General features: G+C 31.5%; 2 protein-coding genes across 2 annotated transcripts; one reads left to right on the top strand and one right to left on the bottom strand.

Moving 5' to 3' along the window:
* Nucleotides 1–1,889: 1,889 nt before the first annotated feature.
* Nucleotides 1,890–10,859, bottom strand: LOC148627904 (phosducin-like protein). Its single transcript, XM_088581466.1, has 8 exons — nt 10,802–10,859; nt 8,834–9,017; nt 7,982–8,107; nt 7,515–7,654; nt 6,416–6,518; nt 5,478–5,591; nt 4,479–4,603; nt 1,890–3,955 (listed from the first exon to the last, which is right to left on the bottom strand). The coding sequence occupies exons 2-8, from the start codon at nt 9,008–9,010 to the stop codon at nt 3,835–3,837; spliced, it is 906 nt and encodes a 301-aa protein (XP_088437592.1). The 5' UTR covers nt 9,011–9,017; nt 10,802–10,859; the 3' UTR covers nt 1,890–3,834.
* A 190-nt stretch (nt 10,860–11,049) lies between these two features.
* Nucleotides 11,050–21,728, top strand: LOC148627903 (peptidyl-prolyl cis-trans isomerase-like 1). Its single transcript, XM_088581461.1, has 4 exons — nt 11,050–11,176; nt 14,422–14,576; nt 16,859–16,927; nt 21,287–21,728. Exons 1-4 carry the CDS (start codon nt 11,106–11,108, stop codon nt 21,508–21,510), a joined length of 519 nt encoding a protein of 172 aa, XP_088437587.1. The 5' UTR covers nt 11,050–11,105; the 3' UTR covers nt 21,511–21,728.
* Nucleotides 21,729–23,455: the final 1,727 nt, after the last annotated feature.

The following is a 23,455-nucleotide window of genomic DNA, read 5'->3' as shown; positions in this document are numbered from 1 at the left end:
ATTAGTTTTCCTTTATTCAAAAAGCAGGAGATTCCTGAATGATTTAACATAAATTTATTAATTCAAGAAAAGTAAAAAAAATCAAAGCGCCATTGAAAAGGGAGGGATGCAAAGAAGGAGATCCACTGGAAAAATCAGGTTTCTTAACACAGATACTTACATTCATGGACAATCAACAAGAAAATCAACAAGGAACTTGTAGACATGTCCTCTGCTGCTAAAAAAAAAGTACAAGTGCAAAAGTCCCATCACTCCTGTAAAATTAGTTGAAAAAAAAACAGCAGTGCAATATGATCAACTATGAATGGTGACTAGTAATCCTATAAAATTTCATCAAGCAGCTTTTGAGGATTTGCATCCACAAGTGTGGCTGGATGGATAGATGGACGGACAGACAGACTTGTACTAGTTTTTCTTTCCCCTTCTGCAGAGCAGGGGGAAAAAAGAATGCATACAGTTGAGCAGCATGAACCACAAAACAACAACAAAATCATGAGTGAACTAAGGTGCTCTGGAAGGGTGAGCAGATCCTGTTTCTTCGTAAAACTGCCATCCTGTTCCATTAAGTATTTAATATGAATCATTCAGATAATATCACTAAGTTAAAAACAAACTAACAAAAAGTGACAAAAATATTTTATTAGCTTTACATAAAAATTGAAAATATTGCACATTGACATCTTTTCAGAATAAAAATATAAATACAAATTATGTAATTCTTTCACATCTGCCTGTTAGGTATAAATTTAACCAGTCAAGACCAATCATTACTACTAAGACTATCATCCTATGTTTGGTAAATGGCAGAGTATGTAATATGTAATTAAGACACATACTTCTGCTTTATACAAGACATTAGGTTTTAACATGTATTGATAGCTCAGGAAAATACAAAAAACCTTTAAATTTCATTTTTTTCTTTCAAAATGTGAATAGATACCCATGAGTACAAAAGAATATATGACCTTCACACCAACCCACAACGAAAGTTTCAATTCTTGTGGCCTTAGCAACAAAATTATGTGTCCTGTATCAAACAGAATTAACATTAAATGCAGACATAATTTTATGAACAAAACAAAGAAAAAGAATTCTAAATAAAAGTCAAGACACTTCCTTTTGTTACTTTGTATGATTTTAGTTACTTTATGCTCTTTGTTGTGCATGTCTGTTTTCCATGTCTGGTCTTTGTCCCTGGATTGCACTCTTTTGATTACCGCTATAACCTTGGTTCTCTTGATTACTCTTCCAAGGGCTTACATTTTACACATTTATAATAAAAAAAAATACACAATTCTACCAACCTATCTCAAGTGATAGTATGATTTAAAATTTGATCGGATTCTGCAAAATAGGTATCTTTTGTATTGTAAAATAAACAAAATAAACATTCCTGCTTGATTTGTCTGTATTAGGGCAGCCATTTTTTTTTTTATAGTTGTTCATATTTTGTCATTTTTCTTCATTATCTAAGCAGCATCAGATTGGTCCCAACTTTCATTATTTTAAGAGGCTGCACATAGTAAAACTGAGGCAAATCCTATAAAATGGGTGGCACAGGGTAAATTTTATACCACTGCCTGGTTTTTGCAAGGCCATCCTCTTAAACACACTAAGAAGAATAAAATAATAATTGAAATAAGTGAGAAAAAAATTGTACATCTGTCTTGAGTGTTGAGAAAATTAGATTAAAGTAGCCCAAGTAACTTGATTCATATTCAAGTTAAACTCAATGGCATTCATAAAAGAAGTCATCATAGCCTAAGGCAGGTTATTTTGGTGGGTCTAAAATTTTGTGATTTTGAAGAAAAAAGGGATACAAAAAATGTAAGCATTTCTAATTAAGGCAGATGATAAAAGTTGTACTGGGCACTTCAGCCCAGAGTAAATATTTTGTCGATTTTATTTTGATGTATTTAGACAGACTACTACATGTAGAATATGCAAAAATAATAATTACCCACTTTACAGGTATTTTGTTTGCTCATCAGTATACAAAATTATTTTTAACACATACGGTATACTGTATATCAACAGTTTGATATAAATTTGGAATGGCGCCTAGATACACATAAGAACAATCACTTATCCTATATAAAATGCATGCCAAATCATCAAGTATTGTAACATTCTGCATGAATAAACCTAAGTGTGAAAATTAACACTTCCTTAACATTTTTAAAATCACAAATGTATTTTATTGAGAAAAATTGGTATCACACCATACGATAAGTATGGAAGTTTTTCATGAATAATATATGAAGTATTGTACTTTGTTTATATAATTTTACAAAATGACTGCATTAGCTTTGTTCTACCTTTTCTTATTTAAACATGAAGAAATAAAGAGCTACGACAAGCACAGCAGGATAAGACCGCAGCAGTCAAACCCTTAGAATAAAGTCTTTAAATTCATTATGGACACAACAACTGGTTTGGACAAATATAGCACAAAATTTGGAATTCAATTTAATTTTTTTCATATCAAACCAAAATTAAAATGTCAATTTTTCTGGTTGTGGCCCCTTTGACCCCTTATAATAGATATCTGAAATTGAAAAATGCAAGCAGTAAGTTTCATAAGGAATCCAATAAATGAAATTTGGTCAAAATCAGACCAAAAATAAACAAGATTGTCTTGAAAATGAATGTTTCTACCCTCCCTTTTTGGCCCATATTTCCTGAAAAGTTCCAAGTCTTTACCCCCAAAATTAAACCAAATCTGACTATTGCAGAATATTGTGAAACAATAATCATTAACATACATATGCTTTTACTGGAGTCTATGAAAATGCTTGTTTTAGGCCTTTAGTTCTTTAACAGTTAAGGCTATTACCCAAAAAATTGTTACCAACCTTCCTTTTGTGGTTTGAAACCTTGTTATAAAATTAAGAGCAACCAACTACTTCTCAAGTTATCACACCAAAACAAAGTGTCTATGGACAATGATGAAGAAAGTTCCATACCAATACATAACAGCAATTTTTTTTTGTGGTCGTATAAAAATGAATGACTGATAATTTAAAGCAAGAGTTTTCTGATGATAAAAAAGTATAAATATATATCTTAACACTAGATTCTTTACATATGTTTAACTATACAACAAACTAAACAGTTGAATGACAACAACATACAGATATAAATTATCATTATAAAATTTCATGGGTTTTTCATATGTGTCACAGCAGAATGTTTCAGGGTTTACATGACACAAAAAACTTCAAACATGTAATAGAGGTAAGTCACATACCCTTATATAAGGAGGTAGACCTAGGGTAAGGGACACAACTCTCCAGCATTTTATATCAATCTCATGTAAGCATTTCAGTAACTTGGTCTGATTTCATTCTGTTTCAAAAGAAAGCTTGATATGATTTGATGAAATTGAATATGATACAAACAAATTACTAATTTCAAGAGTTATTTCCCTTACCCTAGGTCTACTTCCTTAATGTTTAATTTTAACTTCTCCAAAAATGCTGCAAATCACTAAAACGTCCATGACACTGAGTGTTTCACTGTTAGTTTTCTTATTGGTTCATTTTGCCTAATATTCACAGTAATATACATTTTTTTACTATCAAAATATCTGTTTTGACACAATATTAAGGTCATTCATTGTAATATTCAGTAGTAAAAAAATGAAAAAGGCCCCGTTGGTCTTTACATTAATAAGTTAATCATATTTGATTTCATATACTGAAAATGACAATTATTAAGTTTTTCGTTTGACATTCTATTTTTTTTTTAAAGAACAGAGATTCTTCAGCTACTGACCACAACAATATAGAGGAGGAAAAAGTGTAGATATTTCTTATAAAGAAACAATTGTCATCAGTCCACACCAAAATCACTATCTGTATCATCATCTTCAGGAAGCATAGATCTTTTTTCTCCCGTGGTTTTATCAACAATACATTTATTAACTATATCATTACTTGGAAGGAAGCTATGTCTGTAAAATAGAAAAAAATATGACTGTACACTTTAAATGAGGTAAAGGACAACCTACGATTAAGGCCTATTTGACCACCTATTTTACAAAAAAAAAATAAGGATAAAGTAAATGACAAAATTGTGATATGCACAGTTAAATGGATGATTCATGTTTTAATATGGTTGTAAATTTTCACCATTTTAATAATTTTCTTCTATATTGAAGCCTTAAATCTGCTAAAAATAAAAAAATTTGAAAAAATGCAATTTTCAAAGTTTATTGTGTTATTTTAACAGGTTTCTGCCAAAAAAAAAAAAAATGTTGGTAGTAGTTTCATTAAGTGAATGTTTACCTCTTATGTCAAACAATATATTTTCCTATACTGAGTTAACAATATTTCTTTATCAGTCCAATTTTACAAGATAGAAAAAAATGAACGGCAGTCAAAATGGTTGGAAAGACAACTTGTATGTCATTCAAGTCATAAATACATGTCAAATACATGTGTAATTTATAATTACATGTAATACTATCTACTTACTCTTCAAGTATACTCTCTACATCTGAAGAAAAGAAATCATCACCAAGTTCATCAGAGATTCTTATAAAATTTCCAATCATATCACCTGCTTTATATATCAGTAAAGCTGGAACACCATCTTTGGCCTGAAAAAAAAATGTCAATTCAAGATTAAAATGTAATACTGTAAAATGTAATACTGTAAAATGTAATACTGTAAAATATTGTAATCATTTTCAAGACAATATATCGTAGTTAGGTGAATAAGTTTTTTGTTTTTGTTTTTGTTTTTGTTTTTTTTTTTTAAGTTTGAAGTGATGTTTTTACGGTATTTAGTGACCATACTGTATATTTGTTCATTGTTCAGTGTGTCACTGAACGAAACTTTTCCAAACAAGCTAAATGGAATCTGATGAAACTTGCGTATATTCTTCATCAGATAATGCAATTGTGTACCTCCCATTTCACGTTTCCACTTGAATCACTAATGGGATTGCCTATATGGCTTTATTTAGTAAGCTTTGCTAATTTTTTAAAAAAAGAATCCTTTTAAAATTAATTAGAGTGAAGTATGAAGGAGGAATGAAAAACTCAAATAAAAAAAAATTATAAGATGAAAAAAATCCCAAAACATTCCACATAACATCCACAGAATAATTGACATTGCACTCCAATATTAATTTTAACAATTTTTAACAGTTTTATACATGTAGTAATAATATTCAAATTAACAAATTCATCCTGATTTCATCAGATGTTTTGGGAAACTGCAAAAAAGGTAATAATACTATATAATATTTGAGAGTATGAATTTATTACAAGTGGTATAAAAAAACATCTTTTTTTTTACAGATCTGATTGATAAAGAATGTTAATTTTTTCATTCATTCAACTCCTTTAATGCAAAAAGAAGTGTTCAATTTTTTTGGTAAATAAAAGCACTTTTGATACTTACTGCAAACATCTGTAAAGAGTATTTAAAATTTACTACATAACCTACATGCATACTACAACACTTACAAATTTCATGCTAAGCTTGGTTTCTGATGCCCTGATTTTACAGAATTTGACAGTAGGGTATTCCTGAGCCAGGCTGACTAAACAACCATTCATATTTTTACATGCTTTACTTCTCTGAAAAAAAAATGCAATGGAAAATCTATTTCATATCTGATACAGCTTTTAAAAAGCAAACTGTTACAACATTATTTCACAAATACCTGTTGAGTTTTGAATAAGTATATTTTCCATCAAATGTCATGAATGAAAGAAAACATATGCCAAATACCTGTTGAGTTTTGAATAAGTATATTTTCCATCAAATGTCATGAATGAAAGAAAACATATGCCAAAACGTTTAACGGTGGTGATTTTTAAGTCTATTGTGTTTGCCCACAATGTCACCTGTATAGAGAGGATTCATGCAAAGTTATGTTGAGGTATTGTCAGTTTCTTTCTCATCTCCTGGCAAAGGAAAAAACAAAATTTAGAGGCAAGTGCAGAAATTTATCACTATTTAATTCTGATGATGACTTGGTTTTTTTATGGTCTTGACAACCCTTGTGGATCTCGCAGGACCGCCCCTTAAGAGAATTCTGTTAGATTCTACTGTTGAAATTAACCAACAGGTATTGGTAGTGGAGCCCAATCTTCAGGATACTGAGAAAGTACTTTTGTTAATGGGGTACCAATTTTTGTGGCTTTTGTGGTTAGACCAAACCACGAAATTTGGTTCCTAAAGAAAAGGAGATTTTCACTGATAGGACAACTGACAATCTCAAAGTACTTTCACAGTATCTGGCTGAAGAATTGAGCAAGAGTTTGTCCTACTACATGTTGTAAGGCTGGCCTGATGTGGTTGAGCTCTAGCCTACTCCCAGACAACATGTGAGTTTTCCTGCCCTTAACTGTCCTGGAGGTATGCAAATGAAGAGACGCTATTTCATTAAAGTACTTACATCTTCATAAACATGGACTATTATGACCACTTGTGGATTTTCTTTGTCTATTTCTTCTACAAAATCATTAGATGAAAGGGAGACAACAGCTCCGAATTTAGGCCTAAAAAAGAGATTCTTTAAAATAAAAATATAAAAACAGTGCTTCTATAAAGATTAGGTAGCTCAAATTCATACAGGACTTTACATATAATTTCTTATGAAGGTGGTCATGAATTATCTCCCCTTACTATTAACATTTCATTGCATCAATACATACATCTTAAAATATCATGAAGAAAAGACTTTGTTTAAAAAAGGTTCTACAGTGAAACCTGCCTAAACTGGATCCTGAATAACCTGAAATTCTGTCTGAACCAGACACTTTTTAAAATCACCTTTTATATCAATTTAAATGAACTTTGAACTTTGGTAAAACAAACACCTGTCTAAACCAAACTAATTTTAGTCCAAAATGGATTTGGTTAAGACAGATTTCACCATACCTCTAAACGTCAGTCCTTAATCCCAATAATGTTTCACATCTAATAAGAGGATATTTAGTTTGATCAAGTCCTTAAGGTAATTGGATACAGCATCCTTATAACATGGTTAACTACATGTACAATCCAACAATCAAATTTTTAAAAATCTTGCTTTTAAAGTGTAAGTGTTTGTAAGAATCAGCCAAAATGGGAAAAATCAGAAACATGCATGTCAAAAACCCACTGATCTGACAATAAAATATCACTCAAGGATGCTTTCTCTATTTGAAAAGACCATTATTTGATCTCTGAATCATTGGATTCGCTCAGATTTTTTTTTCAATAGAATGTTAGAAAAATGAGGTTTTTGACAGAGTTATCTGCCCTTGAAATGTTCATTTTCAGTGCATTTCAATGAAATTCTAACTCAATGGTCCAGCATGATATGGAAAATCTTGTCTGTTTTCCTTGATTCTGATGGTGAAAATAGTCAAATTAAACTATCAAAATGATGGGTTTTTCATACCATGTTTCACCCACTGCCTGATTCTTACAGATACTGACACTTAACACCAGCTTTGGCATCTCTGAAATAGTAATACTAGTAGAAAAGTCTTAAAACACATTATACTAACACATTTTGTAGAGCCTTCCTCATTTCTTCTATTCTTTTCTCTCTATACTGTTTCATAAACGCTTCCTCTAGTTCCTCCATCTCCCTTTCTATCTGCTCCATGAACTGGTCATCTTTTTGTTTTTCTTTTTCATCATCTAACTGGAAGCAAAAGCATAATCTACAATAATGTTAATTTTTTTTTAAAATAATTTTTCCAAAAATTAAATGAAGTATGGAATACTGCAATATTGCAGATATCTAAGATATTACATGTATGCCATACCACTGATACTTTCTGTAAAGTGCTTATATATATATTGCAATTTTGCAAACTAAAAAACAATTTAAATTACAAGAAAAAGTCAACATTTTATTTTTTTTGTGTGGTATAACTAGCACTTACTTTGGTGATATAGAATAGAATTTCTTTGTCACAAGGTAATAGCATTTATTTTTTTTTAATTGATACAGTTTCATTCCACTCACATGAGATCTACATGTAATTGATAACTTTTTCAACAAAGCCTGTTTTTCTTTGTCTTGTTCTGCCCTTCTCTCATTCTCTAATCTTTTGTATTCTCTCCAGTCATTAATTACACCTTTAGGTCCAGTCTAAAAGGGAAAAAAAGTACCATCATTTACATATACTCTATACTAGTACTGCAATAATCTACTGCAGATTAGCTATGAAGTAGAGTTTTGTACGAGTGAATAAATACAAATTTGCAACCAATAACTCATAGTTAAACATTTTTAATCATTTTTTTCCACTCTAGAAATGCTTCGTGTAAAAACACATGAAATTTTGCACCACAGGAAATCTTATTACTGGTATAAGTGTTAGATATTTAATTATAAATACCGGTATCTAACTGTGCTGGTGTTTGACTATTACCTTTTAACATTAAGTTAAACGTAATCAGTTACTATTATATATTTTTTAAAATTGTAAATTAACAGCAAAATAGAATCTGTTACATTCCACTTTTGTCTTTTATATAGTGTACATGGCATCATCTGCACTCAAAAATTTGTATATTTTCTTACTGTTAAAGTTCTTTTATGTGTAGATTACAGACAAATTGTTGACTCAAGGATTCTTAAATTCGTGGTTTGACATTTATCACACTACAAATGAATCGAAAATATGTATTTCTTCAGGAATCTAATTTCGTGGTTTGAGTCAACTAGGAAATCCACAAAAATTGGTATCCCACGAATATAAGTACTCTCACAGCATTCAATAGTCATACATGTATATGTACAATGTACCTATATTGGTAGAAAAGCCTTGTTTTAATGCATTTATTCAATACCTATACATGTACATGTACGTACATTGGTAGAAAAGCCTTGGTATTCTTTAATATCAGGTTCAGGAATAAATGAGGGCTGTGCTTGTTCATGTGACCTTGGTTCATCATCCCCACTATCATTGTCCCTTTCTCCTTCATCACTGCTGCAGTAATTATCCACTTTCTCTCCTAACAATCTGTCATCAAGGCTTAAAGCCATCGTTGGTCTACATAAGAATGAAAAAAACAGAAAAGATAATGTACAGATAAAATGTTCATGTTCTTCTTTTCAGCACTGGAAAAATTTCCAAGTTGAATACTAGGACAGTGAAACATGAGTGCCACAGTAAATACATGTACTAGATAGATCATACATTGTAGAAAGCATAACTTATACCGTTTCTTCCTCACAAGACTGACTGCAGATATACCACAGGACTGGTTAGAATTTTAGTGAGTTTCCAGTACCCTGTTGAAAGCAAGGGGAAACATGACTAGTGCAATTGCCCTGCTGAGCCAATGGCAACCAAGTTTTGCAGAATTAATGAAATGGAGGTCTACAACACAGATTGAGTGTTTTTGGTTCTGCTTGATTAAACAAGATGAGCACCAGTGACTACATGTATCTAAGCTTCTTGTATCATTCCTTGAGAATCAATTTCCCTAAAAAACACCATTGTTTAGAAACTTGATAGGATTCAGCAGGGAGTAAAATAAGTCTTATTTTAAGGGTTTTACTTGCAGGCCTTGATTGCTCTATATCATCTAATTACATGTATAAGCATCAGGGTCAGAATCTATTGGAGTCGTGTGATTTATGACCAGAGGTAGTTCTATAACATAAAACCACACATTTTATGTTTATCTTTCATGTTTTCATCGGATATTTTCATTATTTGTTTATAGTCAAAATGCCAGGTTTTATCACTGGACCTTAATTTCAAGGTGTAAAAATCAACTTACAATTCTGACATTTTAAGGATATTTTTTCAACAAAACTATATAATTATAAGAAAAAGAAGTCAAATTTACCCCAACAAACTTTGTTTGGAAGATAATATTCCCGAATTAAAACACGCAGTGATCCTGCCTAGAAGCTGACATCTTGTTATGTTACGGTTGGCTATATTTTCAGATTCATATGGTGGAATGAATTTTTATCATTTAAAGGTTAAAAGTTTTTTTCCATTCCAAAAGCAATGATCACAAAAAATTATGAAAACCTTCATTTTTTGAATTTTATTATACTACTCTAATACTCACCACATGATTTTCAAAATTATTTTATCTTTGACAAAATGATGTGTGAATAAATTTCGTTGCGCCATTAAAAATTCTAAATATTTGCTGATCACTATTTGGAAATGTGCTTCTGGGGACTCATCGATTCTAGTGTTTATAGAATCTTACATGTGCTGATTTAAAAGCAAATTTGGATGTTTTTAACAGAATTTCTGCATCTGGTATGAAATTTATTTTACAGCCATGTTTTTTAACTTTGTACTTCAATCAACTTAAATATTTTAATTTGATATTACATTATAGCTAAACGAAAAACATCCCGCAGGTCATTTTGTCGGAACATTACTCCCGCAAAATGACATCCAATGATAAAACCTCGCATTTTGACTATAAACAAAAAATGAAAATATCCGATGAAAACATGAAAGATAAACATAAAGTGAGTGTTTTTTTGTTATAGAACTAGACCAGAGGTACATTTAAAGGATCTAACAATAGAAATTCATATGAAGAGAATTTTGAAATCTTGGAGGGGTTACTAGAATTCAATTTCTTGTGGGATTAAACCTTTCGCTCTGAAGCTACATTTTTTTTCTTATTTGAAATGAAGTCTGCAATAAATATGCAATTATATAGTACGTCAATAAAATTAAATTGTGTATTATTAAAATATTCCTTGAAGGCACATCATTCTAACACCAACCCAACTTAAAAATATCAACAATATTGTGAGTATTTAATCTGTAACTAGTAACATTTTAGAACCTACATAATTTGTTGTTTGTCTTGATTCAGAAAATGTAACGGGTTATAGAAAATGAGTCTGAATTATTTCGTACGATCTGAATATGAGACTCTCGATTAGGGGCTTCTTTGCTTTACCTAGCAATAAAAATTAAGTTGAGATTTCAATTTCAGTTGTTTTATTCAAATATTCACGATTTTATGCAATGCAGTAAAGATTGTTTTATAAAATTTATAAACTTCTCGGATGTGCAACCCATTGTTTAACTTTTCTTCTGCACTTCCGGAGAGGGGAGATAACTCTGGTCAACACAGTGCGAAATTTGAACATGACTCTCTCGTCGAGCTCAGGAATTCCACCAAAGACTTGGCAACCAGCAAATGTTACATTTGAAACATCGTATGTCCCTTCTATATGTACACTTCCATCTTTCTCAAAATCAATTCAAGGGGAAAGTTAAAACCAAGCATTCATGTAAAGGCTAAAGGCAATATAAAGTCCCTGTAAGGCTGTATTATCATTCTGTCATTGCAACTTTTTAGATAAGTCATTGACTTCTTTAGCCGCCATGTGTTAAGTAAATAATTTGAGGAAGGCATTAACCTTAAGTGCAAGAAAAACATTTAAACAAAGTTTATTCCACTTTTGCCAATTTGGATTTACCATATTGGCATATATACTACTACTAGCCTATAAATTAGATTTTTTTTATTTAATTTTAAACTGCTGGGAAGGGTTCCAACTTATAGGCGAGATCTCGATTATGAACTAAAATTTTCGGCTTGAAAATGTCATAAGCTTGATAATTGACATGAGTGTGACATCAACATTTAACAGCCAGACCGGCGCCTTTTACCCTAATGTATAAAATTGAAATGTGGTTTAAGGAAGACCGTTTTCATCTTTAACCTTTTGCGGCTGAAATATGATACTGTAAAAGAATATATACTGTTTAGTCTTTATTTTGCTGCAATACTGGCCTTCAATGATTTTATTTGTATTTCCAACTCATCCATTTTGTGTATTGATTTTTATCAGCGTACACTCATATAACTAAAAGCCCAAAAGTGTAATAGAAACATAATCCAATAACATACCATAATCCGTGACAAAAGTAATAAATATTTTAGTTGGTAATGATAGTTCTTTTTATGAATTTCCTTTTCTTTAATATAAAACCTATTAACGTACTGAAATATCTTCAAATGAGTTGTTAGAGTATCATTAACTTTCTGTTTTATTATTTCTGATTTTAATTTGGGTTTTTGGTTGTACCAAAATTAGAATGAATGAGAAAATGGCCACATCAAACAATCAAGAATTTAATTACTTGCTACTATAAAAACAACTCTGGCCTGGAATACTTTATTTCAATATTTATTGAAGTTATCAAAACAAACTGTTATACTCATTGAAATTAAGGAATGTTAGCTATGCAGCTGTCAGAAATCAGTTTGACTTATAAGTGGGTCAAGGGTAGGTTCCAGAAATTTTGGGCTGAAGAGGGGTCCCACTTACAGGCGGATCGACTTATACTCGAGTATATACAGTAGAATATTTTCATCTGTGGGAACCGGCAAAATATTTCCAAGTTTATCAGTTAAACAGGTCCGGGGTCAGTCAAGAATGCCTTGTTTTTCCACAGCCAGAAGTAGGTTTATTGAAAATGTCTGAGGAGTTCCTATCAAAAAGCATGTACGTCTTGGAAACTTTTTGTCTATGCGGTGTTTTGACTACACTTCAAAGCTTCAATAGATAGAGATGTAGCATTTTGCTTTAATGAACGTGTCCTAAGCAGTAAATATGATAAATTTTTGACAAATTTCTATACATTTAGAACGAGCTTTGCTCGATTGTAACCCATAAGAGGACGAAGTTGAATAGTTAGATATACATGTATGTAACATGTTCTTGTCGTTATTTTCCCCTCTTGTCACTTTTTCTAGACATTTTGATGGCTCTTGTCACTTCTTGATGCTTCTTGATATTTCTTGTTGCTAATGGTTTTACTAGTGTTTGAACTTCAGACTTTCTGGAAAAAGCCATGTTGGAAATGAAAAAAAAGGTATCTGAATTTAAACATAACTGTATACCTGTAACTAAAGAGATTTGCAACTACATTTAACTGAAGTCTCATATTATCACATGGCAGGTAATGAGATCTTGTACTTACTTAATCAACCATGACAACTTGACTTTAAATGATCATAACTAAGAAAATATTGCAAATACTGTATTGAAATAAAACCTTCAGTTTCCCATTTCACGACATCTTAGCTTCATGTTCATACCCCATTTTTCTTCTTACCAAAACAAACAAAAAAGAAGTATTGAAAACAAGTTACCAACCCCCAATTTTTACGAAAAAGAAAATAATTCAAAAATAAATTCATTGTTCACACTTAAACTTACATGTATCACAACATTTTTGTTTTTAAAGATAATTAAATAAAATCTTCAGTTTCCAATTTTTATGTCTTCTGGGGGTCTGCTTTAATTATTTCAGATCATTTCATCAAAAGTGGAAAATGTAGTTTAATAAATAAGTGGACAGGTCAGGGAATCTTGTTCTCCGCTGCGTGATAATTTTATCAATAAACTAGCTAATTAACAAGTTTCTTATCTCTTTAATAATAGGTCTCTGATTTAAATAATTATTGAAGACCATATACCCATAATAAACACTTTTTAGTGAAGAAGATATGGAAATGCTTAACTTTGTCGGGGGTTAAAATTAACATTTTTCACAGAAAGGTCCTGGACTTTTACAGTAGATAAGGGGAACGTCCACACATTAGGATGAAAGGTCCTTTCAAATAATTACCATCAATTTTCAATATCATAATTTAAACTTTTCAAAAACTTTTTTCATGAATTACCTATGACATTAAAAGATTTTTTTTTTTATATAGGCGACTTTTGTGTCAGTAATACTTGTGTGTATTAAATAGTCTTTAGCCTATCAAATTTCGTACTACTAAAGCGCTGTCCATATCAGAGTATGTTAAGTATTGAACACAATATTTACAGTTAATAGTTCTGGAGGATTGTTCAATCTGGAGTGTACGTGTAGAGTGATCTTTTTATCAAGGAGATTAGAATTTTTGAGCGCATGTTTCTCCAGTCATATCATTGCTTAAACTCTCATAATAATCTTTTTGGGAATAATTTTGTTTACCTAGAACAATCTCTCATTTGCGTCTTCTCTTTTCTCTTATAAACATGATTCAAAGGTGAAACATACTACCAGTAATTGTTAAGCAACACATGCATTAATATGACAAACGTGGACCAATGATGCATAATTATTATTAAACCAGGAAGTAGATGGCTACTTGACCTGCGTGATACCAGGGCTTTTATAACCCAGTAGTAGATCACTAAGTTAAAATATATTAACACTGCATCAATTTTCAAGTTTCTGAAAGTATGTTTGGTGCAGTTAATGATTGAATCAAATGTCTGACATTAAATTGTCTCTGTTAACTAGCATTTAAATGAAAAACTTTCAGGGTGTTGGAGGTTCTTATCACAAAATGCACAAAATTTCATAAAATGAATTCATTTGAAATTCTTCCAGTTCCTATTTCAACATGCATATTCATGCATGATGTAGTTAGGATTGTGTACATTTTATTTTTCAGTGCTGGAACGATTGTATTTGAATTGTACTGGAAACATGCACCAAGTACATGCAGAAATTTTGCAGAGCTTGCAAGAAGAGGATATTACAATGGAGTAAAATTTCATCGTATTATTCGTGATTTTATGATCCAAGGAGGTGATCCGACAGGAACAGGTTTGTTTTTTTTTACATGTATCATATACATGTTGAAGACTAAATGTTTCATCTTTCCAGTATTCCACGAAGCCTGAAATTAAGAGACATGACCTTAAAAAAGAAGATTTGTTCACAATTTGTTTTCAAGATTTTACTGAAAAGAAAAAAAAAATACTGTGCATATTTTGAGATGTGAAGAATCTGCTGCCTGTATAATTGTAAAATAAGGAAATCTTAGACACTGGAGGGTAAGATTTAACCGTTTCTCTAACATGGCTCAGCCAAGTTATAGAACTATTACATCTTACCCAACTGGATTTCCCAGTCTTACATGAGAAAAGTCAATGTTTGATTTTTTTTCCTCACCTCCAGTTAGTTTTTCAATAAGATGTTTGAATTAAAATGAACTGCATTTAACAGCTGGTCATGACATATCAGGTCTGTGTTTTTTTTTTTTTATGACAAAATCATTATCTTAAAAGAATTGTCAAACACATATTCAATATTAGTAGGATATGATCTTCCATTCTGTATGTTATTGTGCCCATTTTTTATGGGAAAGCAGATGTGTCAGGTCTCAACTCGTGGGTGAAATTAGGAAATCTCGCACAGTTAAAAATAAGAATTTTTTTGTTTCTTTAGTGAGAACTTAAGAATTTAAGATTTGCTCAAGGGAAAGATCAGAAAATTTCTAACACTTGAGTTAAGGAGGTAGACCTATGGTAAGGGAAACAACTCTTGATATCAGTGATATGTTTATATCATATTTAATTTCACCAAAGCCTCTCAAGCTTTCATTTGGAACAGAATGAAATCAATCCAAGTTACTTTGATGCTTACATGAGATTGATGTAAAATGCTGAATACAAATGTTCCAGTGATTTTTAAGAGTTGTGTCCCGTACCGTAGGTCTACCCCCTTAAGTCATTTTCTAAAGAGACTCTGCCTAGTTTGAGGATTATTATATTTTATCCAAGGGTGTCAGAGATTTCCCTATCTTGCACGAGAAAAGCCGGTGTTTTAATTTTTTTCTCACTTTTTCTCACTTTGAGTTCGTTAACTGAATAAATGTTTTGAATTGAAATGACCAACTTGACATTTAAAAGCTGATCATGATGTATCAAATAATGTCACCAGTGCTATGTCACAACCAGTTGTAAAATATAGGTCACTTAAAAACAGTCGCTGTGTAAACATACATATTTTGTCTCAACCCGTGGGTGAGATAAGGAAATGTCGCACAGCTAGAAATACTTTCTAGAGATACTTTCTTGTCTATTTAGTGAGAAAAATTTGACTGAAAGTTGGTAATTGGAATTATGAAAGGTTATATTCTTGAAATTATCAGATAAACTAGAATTTGTTTTTCATGAAGCCAAAAGTAAAACAAGAATTCCTTTTTTTAACACCCATGTTATTTTTAATATTACATGTATGTATTAGATAGTCTTTAGTCTGATGCCTGGGGATATTTTAAATTGATTTAGTCTAGCAACAGCCTTAAATAGTTTTGTTTCCTAGTAGTATGCAATATTGTTGAACAAAATATATTTTGTAGGCTAGGATTCAAATGTTTTTAGTGGCATATGCTAAACGATATGACTTGAGACATACATGAAAATATAGTTTATAGTTGGGTGAGTCCACAAATTCTCATTCCAAACTAATTGATAGATTGCCTTAAAAAACTTGGATGCCCAACTTACTCAAATTTCAAGTACAAATGCAAACTAGACAAACTATAAAAATGGTATAAGTAAGGCCATCGTAAAGAAATCCTTAGATTTTTCCAAAGTAGGGTTCGAAAAATTTTACACTTTGTTTTTTATTAATGCTTTCGTTTGAAAGAAATTTACCTATACTGGGAAAATTTTTTTTTTAATTTCTAGGAGGATAAAAAAAATTGGATCAGGCGGGGATTACAATCAAAGATATTTTTTTTTTATTTTGGCCTTAAAATACCATCACAGTATATTGGGAAAAAGTGACCCAAATCTTACATAAGCCTATTGTTTATATGAAATGTTAACACATGTAAACATTGGGTATTTAACCGACTTTAAAAGTCCTTGAGCCGATTTCGTTATCTTCATACCCTATATCATTTTAATTAGACAGAGCCAGTAATATACATACATTGGTTTTTATGTCAAGGGCTTATATATTTGATAATAAGACTGTATCTAAGTCAGAACTGAAACCTGGTTTGTAGCCCCTCTTGTAAATCAGAAAAACAGTATTAGGTATTGCATCAACAATGTTTACATTTTGTCTTTAATTTGCATTTTTCTGTTTGCTAGGTAGAGGAGGTGCATCGATATATGGGAAAGAATTTGCCGATGAGATAACAAATGAATTAAAACATACAGGTGAGATTTGAATGGTATTAAGTATTTAAGTGTAAGTTTTTATAAGAATCAGGCAAAATGGAAAAAAATCCAAAACATGCATGTCAAATCCCCACCAATCTGACAATATAATTTCACTCAGGGATGCTTTTTCTATATAAAAAGACCATTATTTGATCTCTGCATCACTGGATTTGCTCAGAAAATTTTCAATGAAATGTTAGAAAAATGAGGTTTTTGATTGATTTAACTGCCCTTGAAATGTTTATTTTCAGTGCATTTCAATGGAATTATAAATCAATTTATTAAAACAACATTGAAAATCTTGTGTGTTTCCTTTACTGTGATGGTGCAATTATCAAGTGAAACTTTCAAAATGGTGTTTTTTTCCCATACCATGTTTCACCCACTGCCTGATTCTTACAGGGACTGACACTTTAACAAACGTTTTCAAATTTTGTTCTTTTCTATTTATTTTTATATTAGAATGCATTAACAATTCTACTTTTTTATCAAAATACTAATCTTATCAGTAAAGACAAGAGCCATGAATTAAAAAAAGAAAATCGGTAACCTATTTTGTAAGTTTTTCATAATGTTTTTTTTTCTTCAGTTTACAATTTTTTTTTTTTCATTTTCTTTCATGTTCATTAGGGAGGGGTAGAATATGATTTTCATCCACTGTCCTAGTATATGTAGTATTTTTGGAGAATATGACTTTTTCACTTTTTTTATTTCAGTATTTTTTTAACTAGAACAATAAAGCTGATGAAATTTTCCATTCCCCTTTATTGAATAAGATACTGGAAGTAGCCCATCTGAGTCATGGTTAGAAATAAATAAATCTTCATGATATGTTTTCACTAACCAAGACTTCACAAACTCTGTTAAACATTTTTTTTTTAAATAGATAGATAATAGACTGTAACATTTCCCTGGTTCTTTTATATTTTTTGTCAAAGACTTAGTTAAAGGATCCTGTTTATACATATGTTTAGTAATTTAAAATGTGTTCAGTTTGAATTCAAAAGAATTTAGAGGTGTTTATTCTAAATCCAAACAATTTCTTACTTCTTTTAAAATCAAACGGTTTACACTGCTTACACAAATATTGTCTCTTTTGTTTTAATTTCCCCCTGAAAAACAGTTTGTCTGTTTACACTCCAAATTAGAAGGGAGACTCCCAGAATATCAATGAAAAAATTAGAATCTTCTACTTACAAATTTAAGATTTGTGGGAGGTTTTTTGTTAAACTTACTATATCTTCAGAGAAAAATGATCGAATTTTTACATAAAAATATTATCTTTTATATAAAAATATCCCACATGAGGGCAGAATCTCCAACATGAACTTTTCCAAAGGTAAACAGGTATGCTGATATATGCATTAAGCTTTTGTTAAGGTAGACCATACTTAGTCCAAGGAGCATCTTTTCAATCGTCTTCTATATTCATATTAAAAAAAAATGTATTTTTAACAAGTGTTTGATATGGTGAAAAAACTAACCTTAAAATTATTTTGAGTTTTAAAATAAAACTATATATATTAGGTAAAACTATTTTTTTTAAAATAAGAAAACTCCCAAGGTCAACTTTGAGAAAAATAAGAGAAAAATTAGTAACAGATGTCCCACAATCTTTTGAATATTGGACCTGCATTAATTTTTGGTACCATAACTAAATCTTATTCAGTTTGAAAAATATGATGCAACACTGACCATTCACACATTGTCCCACCTCCATTTTCAAAAGTTGGCAGGTATGTAATAAGAATACAAACATACAAGAAAAGAAAAAAGTGAAGGAAGATATCTCTAACCTAATACAAACATAAATCTAAAAAAAACTAAGATCAATGTCCCTTTTTGGTTGAAAAAAAAAACATGCCACGTGTTAAAGTGCCCTCTTCCCTGCACCCCACTATTTTCAAATGCTAGCTAGAACACTGATAAGTCTCTGTGCTTTTGCTTCTTCTGTTATCACTTGGCGTTCGTTATTGTAGTCCGTCCTTTTCGTTAAATATTTTTCAAAACTCTCCTCTGAAACTACTTGACCAACCGGAACCAAAATTTGTATCAAGGTTCCTTAGGGTATTTTGCATAGAATTAATTTAAGGATTTTTTATCTGTTGAAAAATATGGCGCCATTACTTAACATATAAGATAGGTTTAGAAAAAAGTTTTTTTTGCATATATTTACAAAACAGTAAAGTTTAGCAAAATTCTGACATGAATAAATGTGATCTATCTTGGGTCAAATTTTCCTTTTTATCTGTTAAGGTCTCACTAACCACTTCTAACGTTTCCACTACTTTACATGTGTCACTGTGAATTTCCAGGACAAATGACATCTTGCATACCATCGCAAAGCTTGGAAAATAAGGCTTTCAAAATCATTATGCTAATGGTACGATGATTGTAGAAATTCTTCACAAAATTTAATTGAATAAATGATACTGAAAATCCACATTTTTACCTTTTCTGCTAACTGACAACATGGAGGCAAATTACTCACACATGTAAACAACTTTCATACACTTTTGTAGTTAATTACATATATGGTTTTGAAGTTCACATTCTCAGCTTTATTTTAACTACTTTTAATCAGAATGCACACAAATAATGCACTTACAATGCATAGCTCTAGGTTCAGTGTGTTTTTGGTACTACATAGGGGATGGCCATTTGAGCCGGAAGTGGTTAGTGAGACCTAAGCCATGTTGGAGTTATTGCCCTTTTTCAACCTTTTTTCCCCAATTTTTAATGTAATTTCTTTCAAAAATCTTCTCCTCTGACTTTACACGACCAATTAAAAATTAAACTTTGTATGAATGTTCCTTAGGGTATTTGGCATATTACTGATGTGGGGATTTCCGATCATGGAAAAACATGGTGGCTGTTATTGTTAGTAAAAATAGAACATAGGTTATATGCAGAAGTTTTTCACATGTATCTCCTAAACTCGTATGTTAAGCCAAAGTCTGACATGGGTAAAAGTGTTTTGCATGATGAGCTCTATCTCTGGTCAAATTTTCATTCTACTCTGTTAAACCATGTTGGAGTTATTGCCCTTTTATTAACATTTTTTCCCTATTTTTAATGTTATTTCTTTCAAAAATCTTCTACCAGACCAACCATGACCAAACTATGTATGAATGTTACTTAGGGGTTTTCTTCATAGGTCTGATGAGGGGATTTTTTATCAATCAAAAACATGCCTGCTGTTGCTGAATCACCCGTGCAGGTCCGTATGTTAAAAGAATAGGCCTGCAGCAGCGCTAAGCTTGTTGTAAAAGGCGACTAAATAGTGCTCAGAACCTTAGCCGGGGGCTAGGGCGCTCTGCCCACAGAGTAACTGGGATGTGTGCCCCAGGTGGTTGAATGGGGTACCCCTGGCTTGTTACATGCTGGGGTTGTCAGGCTATAATACGGAAAACCTGACCGCAAACCATAGTGTTGCACCGTGTTGGGAAAGATGGCATGTTCCTCGCACGTTAAAGAACCCTACTGTGGTATTCTTCCGGAGTAGGAATCATAGGGCTCCGCCACAGGAGGCTAAATTGCCCGACCCTACCCACCTCTCTCTATTTCAAGTGGCAATCAAAATTTGTCGCCCCCATTGTCCTTGTGTCCCATCCCTTTTTCATTTCATCATATTTTCATGTTCATTTTATCCTCAATTTCATGTTCATCGTCTGAATATAGCTGAAATATTGCTGCTCGGACGTTAAACCCCAACAAACAAACAAACAAACAGCTGTTGCTGAAAATAGAACAAAGGGGTCAGTCAGAAGTTTTTCCCTTATATCTTCAAAACCATGAGGTTTAGCCAAATTCTTTTTAATTGCCAAAATGATCTTCAAAATGACCATCAAAAGTCTGTTGGATCAAAGTTGTTGGATGACTCTTTGTTAGAGTTATTGCCCTTAAATGTGAAAAATGGTGGGTTGTTTTTTTTACATTTTTCTGCCAATGTTTTGAAAACTATGATAGATAGAAACACAAATTCAGTTGCTGAAACGATTCTTATGATAAGGCCTACCAAAGTCTTCTTGAGTCAAAATTGTTGGACAACTCCTTGTTAGGGCTATTGCCCTTGAAAAGCAAAAATTTAACAAGGTGAGCGATTCAGGCTTTTGGGAGCCTCTTGTTTAGTGCATGATAATTGTTTATCTCAGAAGGCTTTGATAGTAAGGTTAATCTTTACTCCAGTAATACTAAAAGTTTTCTGGTAGGCAAATTTTTTAATTTATACCCTCTATTGAAATTACAAGGAAGGGATTTCCAATATCTTTATTACGTTATAGGAGTAAGGTAACTGGAAGATGAAGTAGTTACAATTTTCCAATTCAAACAAGGATAAAACTGAATATTTTACAGGTGCTGGGATATTATCAATGGCAAATAGTGGTCCAAACACAAATGGTAGTCAATTCTTCATCACACTAGCACCAACGCAATGGTTAGATGGAAAACACACCATATTTGGACGTGTGAGTACTGGCATGCAGGTTGTTCAACGAATAGGTTTAGTTGAGACTAGAGACAATGATATGCCTGTTGAGGACATTAAAATTGTGAAAGCATCAATTACACCAACATGATGGATCTTGAAAGTGCAATATTTAGGATTTTCATGAATCAACAAGGTTATGTCCCCTGAATTACATAATACATGTATTTAATAATGTGAAAAGATTCTAATAGTGGCAGCTCATATCCAGATTTTTGTTTATTTTAATGTATTTTCTATGCTCTGAAATCTATTTGACTTGTGCATGACATGTAGCATACACATTTTAATAAATGAAATCTCTTGCTATACGGTGTTTTTTTTTTGCCTTAGAAAATGTCCAATTCTAATAAAAAGTATTTGATACACATTAACAAACATGATATTACAATGCTAGAAAATAGTTGGAAAATCAGAATGAAATTCATATTGAAAATGGTAAATTAAAGTATAATGGGATGTTAAAAAGTCTGACTTCATACATTGTACTTCAATTAGTCCTTTTTACAAGCCATTCTAGCAAGTTTTTCAAAGGGACTTAACCCACCAATACATGACAACCTGGTTCACAATTGCATTGGGAAAAGGAAGAACAGTCAACATTTTTCATTGTAACTTAAACTATTTACACTCCAGTAAGTAGCTAAATGGTTTGAAATAAATCATCTAAAGGTATCCAAGTACTTACTGCAGCTACAACAAATCAAATATTGTAGGTATGTTTCTTGCAATTTATCAGCTCAATAATATTCTATTATTTATGCAAATAAAATTAATACCTAGTCTTCATATCAACTCAAGATTTAAAGAACTCCTTTTTGGCCTTGAAAGATATTTAGTAATAAATTTACATTTAGGAAATTTATTTCTTGCAGTAATGTGTCTGGAATGATAAAATTTGTTAAATTTTAACCTACTGTTCAGGGTTTGACCAGTGTGATCGTATCATGCTGTGCTTGGCCAAGCTTTTAATTTTCTATGTATTTGGGTGTGTACATGTATCTTCACAAGAGGACTCATTAAAACTTATGCAGTTAAATTTCACTAACAGTTCTAATTTCTATGCTGGAAAATCCTGTTTGCTGTCAATTTCATACTCTTCAACTTAATCAATTATGCTTCATGGTAGAATCACATGTTTCTGTTATAATACATTTTCTACTTGCTTGTGAAAATGTTCCTATTAGGTGTAAATTTTAAAGGTTGAAACTTGATTGGTTCAAATTTCTGTGACTTAAGTCGAATCTTTATTAACATCATTATAGATTTTGATTTCTGTATATGAAGATAAGTTGATAGGTTTCTGTCTAGAACATAAACTTAAACACTTGGTATTCATCTTCATACCATGACTGAACAACACTTACATCATTTTGTAATTTAGTACAGATACTACCCATATCCTTGGGATGTTTATGTAAAATAGAGCTGTCAGCATACAAGTCAATATTAGATTGTTATTTGTAAAGACAGGTCATAATAGGTCCTAGTATAGATCCTCATGGTACACCATATTTAACAGTTTACTTTTGTGATTTGACATTTGAAAAATTGAATTTTTTGTTCTATTTGTTAAAATATACATTCATCCAATTTATAACATTACTTTCAATACCATAGAATTTCAGCTTTGCCAAAAATATAGAATGATTAATGAGATCAAAAGCCTTGCTGAAATCAAAGAAAACGCTCCTACAATATCACCATCATCTATATATTTCAAACATTCATCACCAGTTAACTTTGTGAGTGTATTGCCTTGCAATTGTGTAAAAGCTGATTGATCTACATATAGTAGTTTTTTAGCATTTAAACAGTGGCATAGCCAGAGGGGTGCAGGGGGTTGGCACCCTGTAGGCCATGTGAGCTATAGCCATCACTTGGTGTCCGTCGACGTCATCATTAACAATTTCTTCAAACATCTTCTCCTCTGAAACTACTGCATGGATGAAACTTAAGATGATTGTTCTTTAGAATATGCTGCTCCACAAAATGACAGTTCGGATTTTTGATTGGTTAAAAAACATGGCCGCCAT

This window comes from Perna viridis, chromosome 1 (assembly GCF_037379345.1).
Source record: "Perna viridis isolate PV_CMFRI_1.1 ecotype Kerala chromosome 1, ASM3737934v1, whole genome shotgun sequence".
Classification (NCBI taxonomy): Eukaryota; Metazoa; Mollusca; class Bivalvia; order Mytilida; family Mytilidae; genus Perna; species Perna viridis.
The sequence above is the reverse complement of the archived record's forward strand: the minus strand, read 5'-3'. Positions and strand labels throughout refer to the sequence as shown.

Bases quoted from the DNA above. Each gene is read 5' to 3' on its own strand.
- LOC148627903 (XM_088581461.1), top strand. From the start codon at position 11,106: ATGACTCTCTCGTCGAGCTCAGGAATTCCACCAAAGACTTGGCAACCA. The intron at 11,177-14,421 runs GTATGTCCCTTC...TTTATTTTTCAG, and splicing joins AATGTTACATTTGAAACATC to TGCTGGAACGATTGTATTTG. The intron at 16,928-21,286 runs GTGAGATTTGAA...AATATTTTACAG, and splicing joins AAATGAATTAAAACATACAG to GTGCTGGGATATTATCAATG.
- LOC148627904 (XM_088581466.1), bottom strand. From the start codon at position 9,010: ATGGCTTTAAGCCTTGATGACAGATTGTTAGGAGAGAAAGTGGATAAT. The intron at 7,655-7,981 runs GTGAGTGGAATG...TTTTGCTTCCAG, and splicing joins CAATTACATGTAGATCTCAT to TTAGATGATGAAAAAGAAAA. The intron at 4,604-5,477 runs GTAAGTGTTGTA...TTTTTTTTTCAG, and splicing joins CCAAGCTTAGCATGAAATTT to GCCAAAGATGGTGTTCCAGC.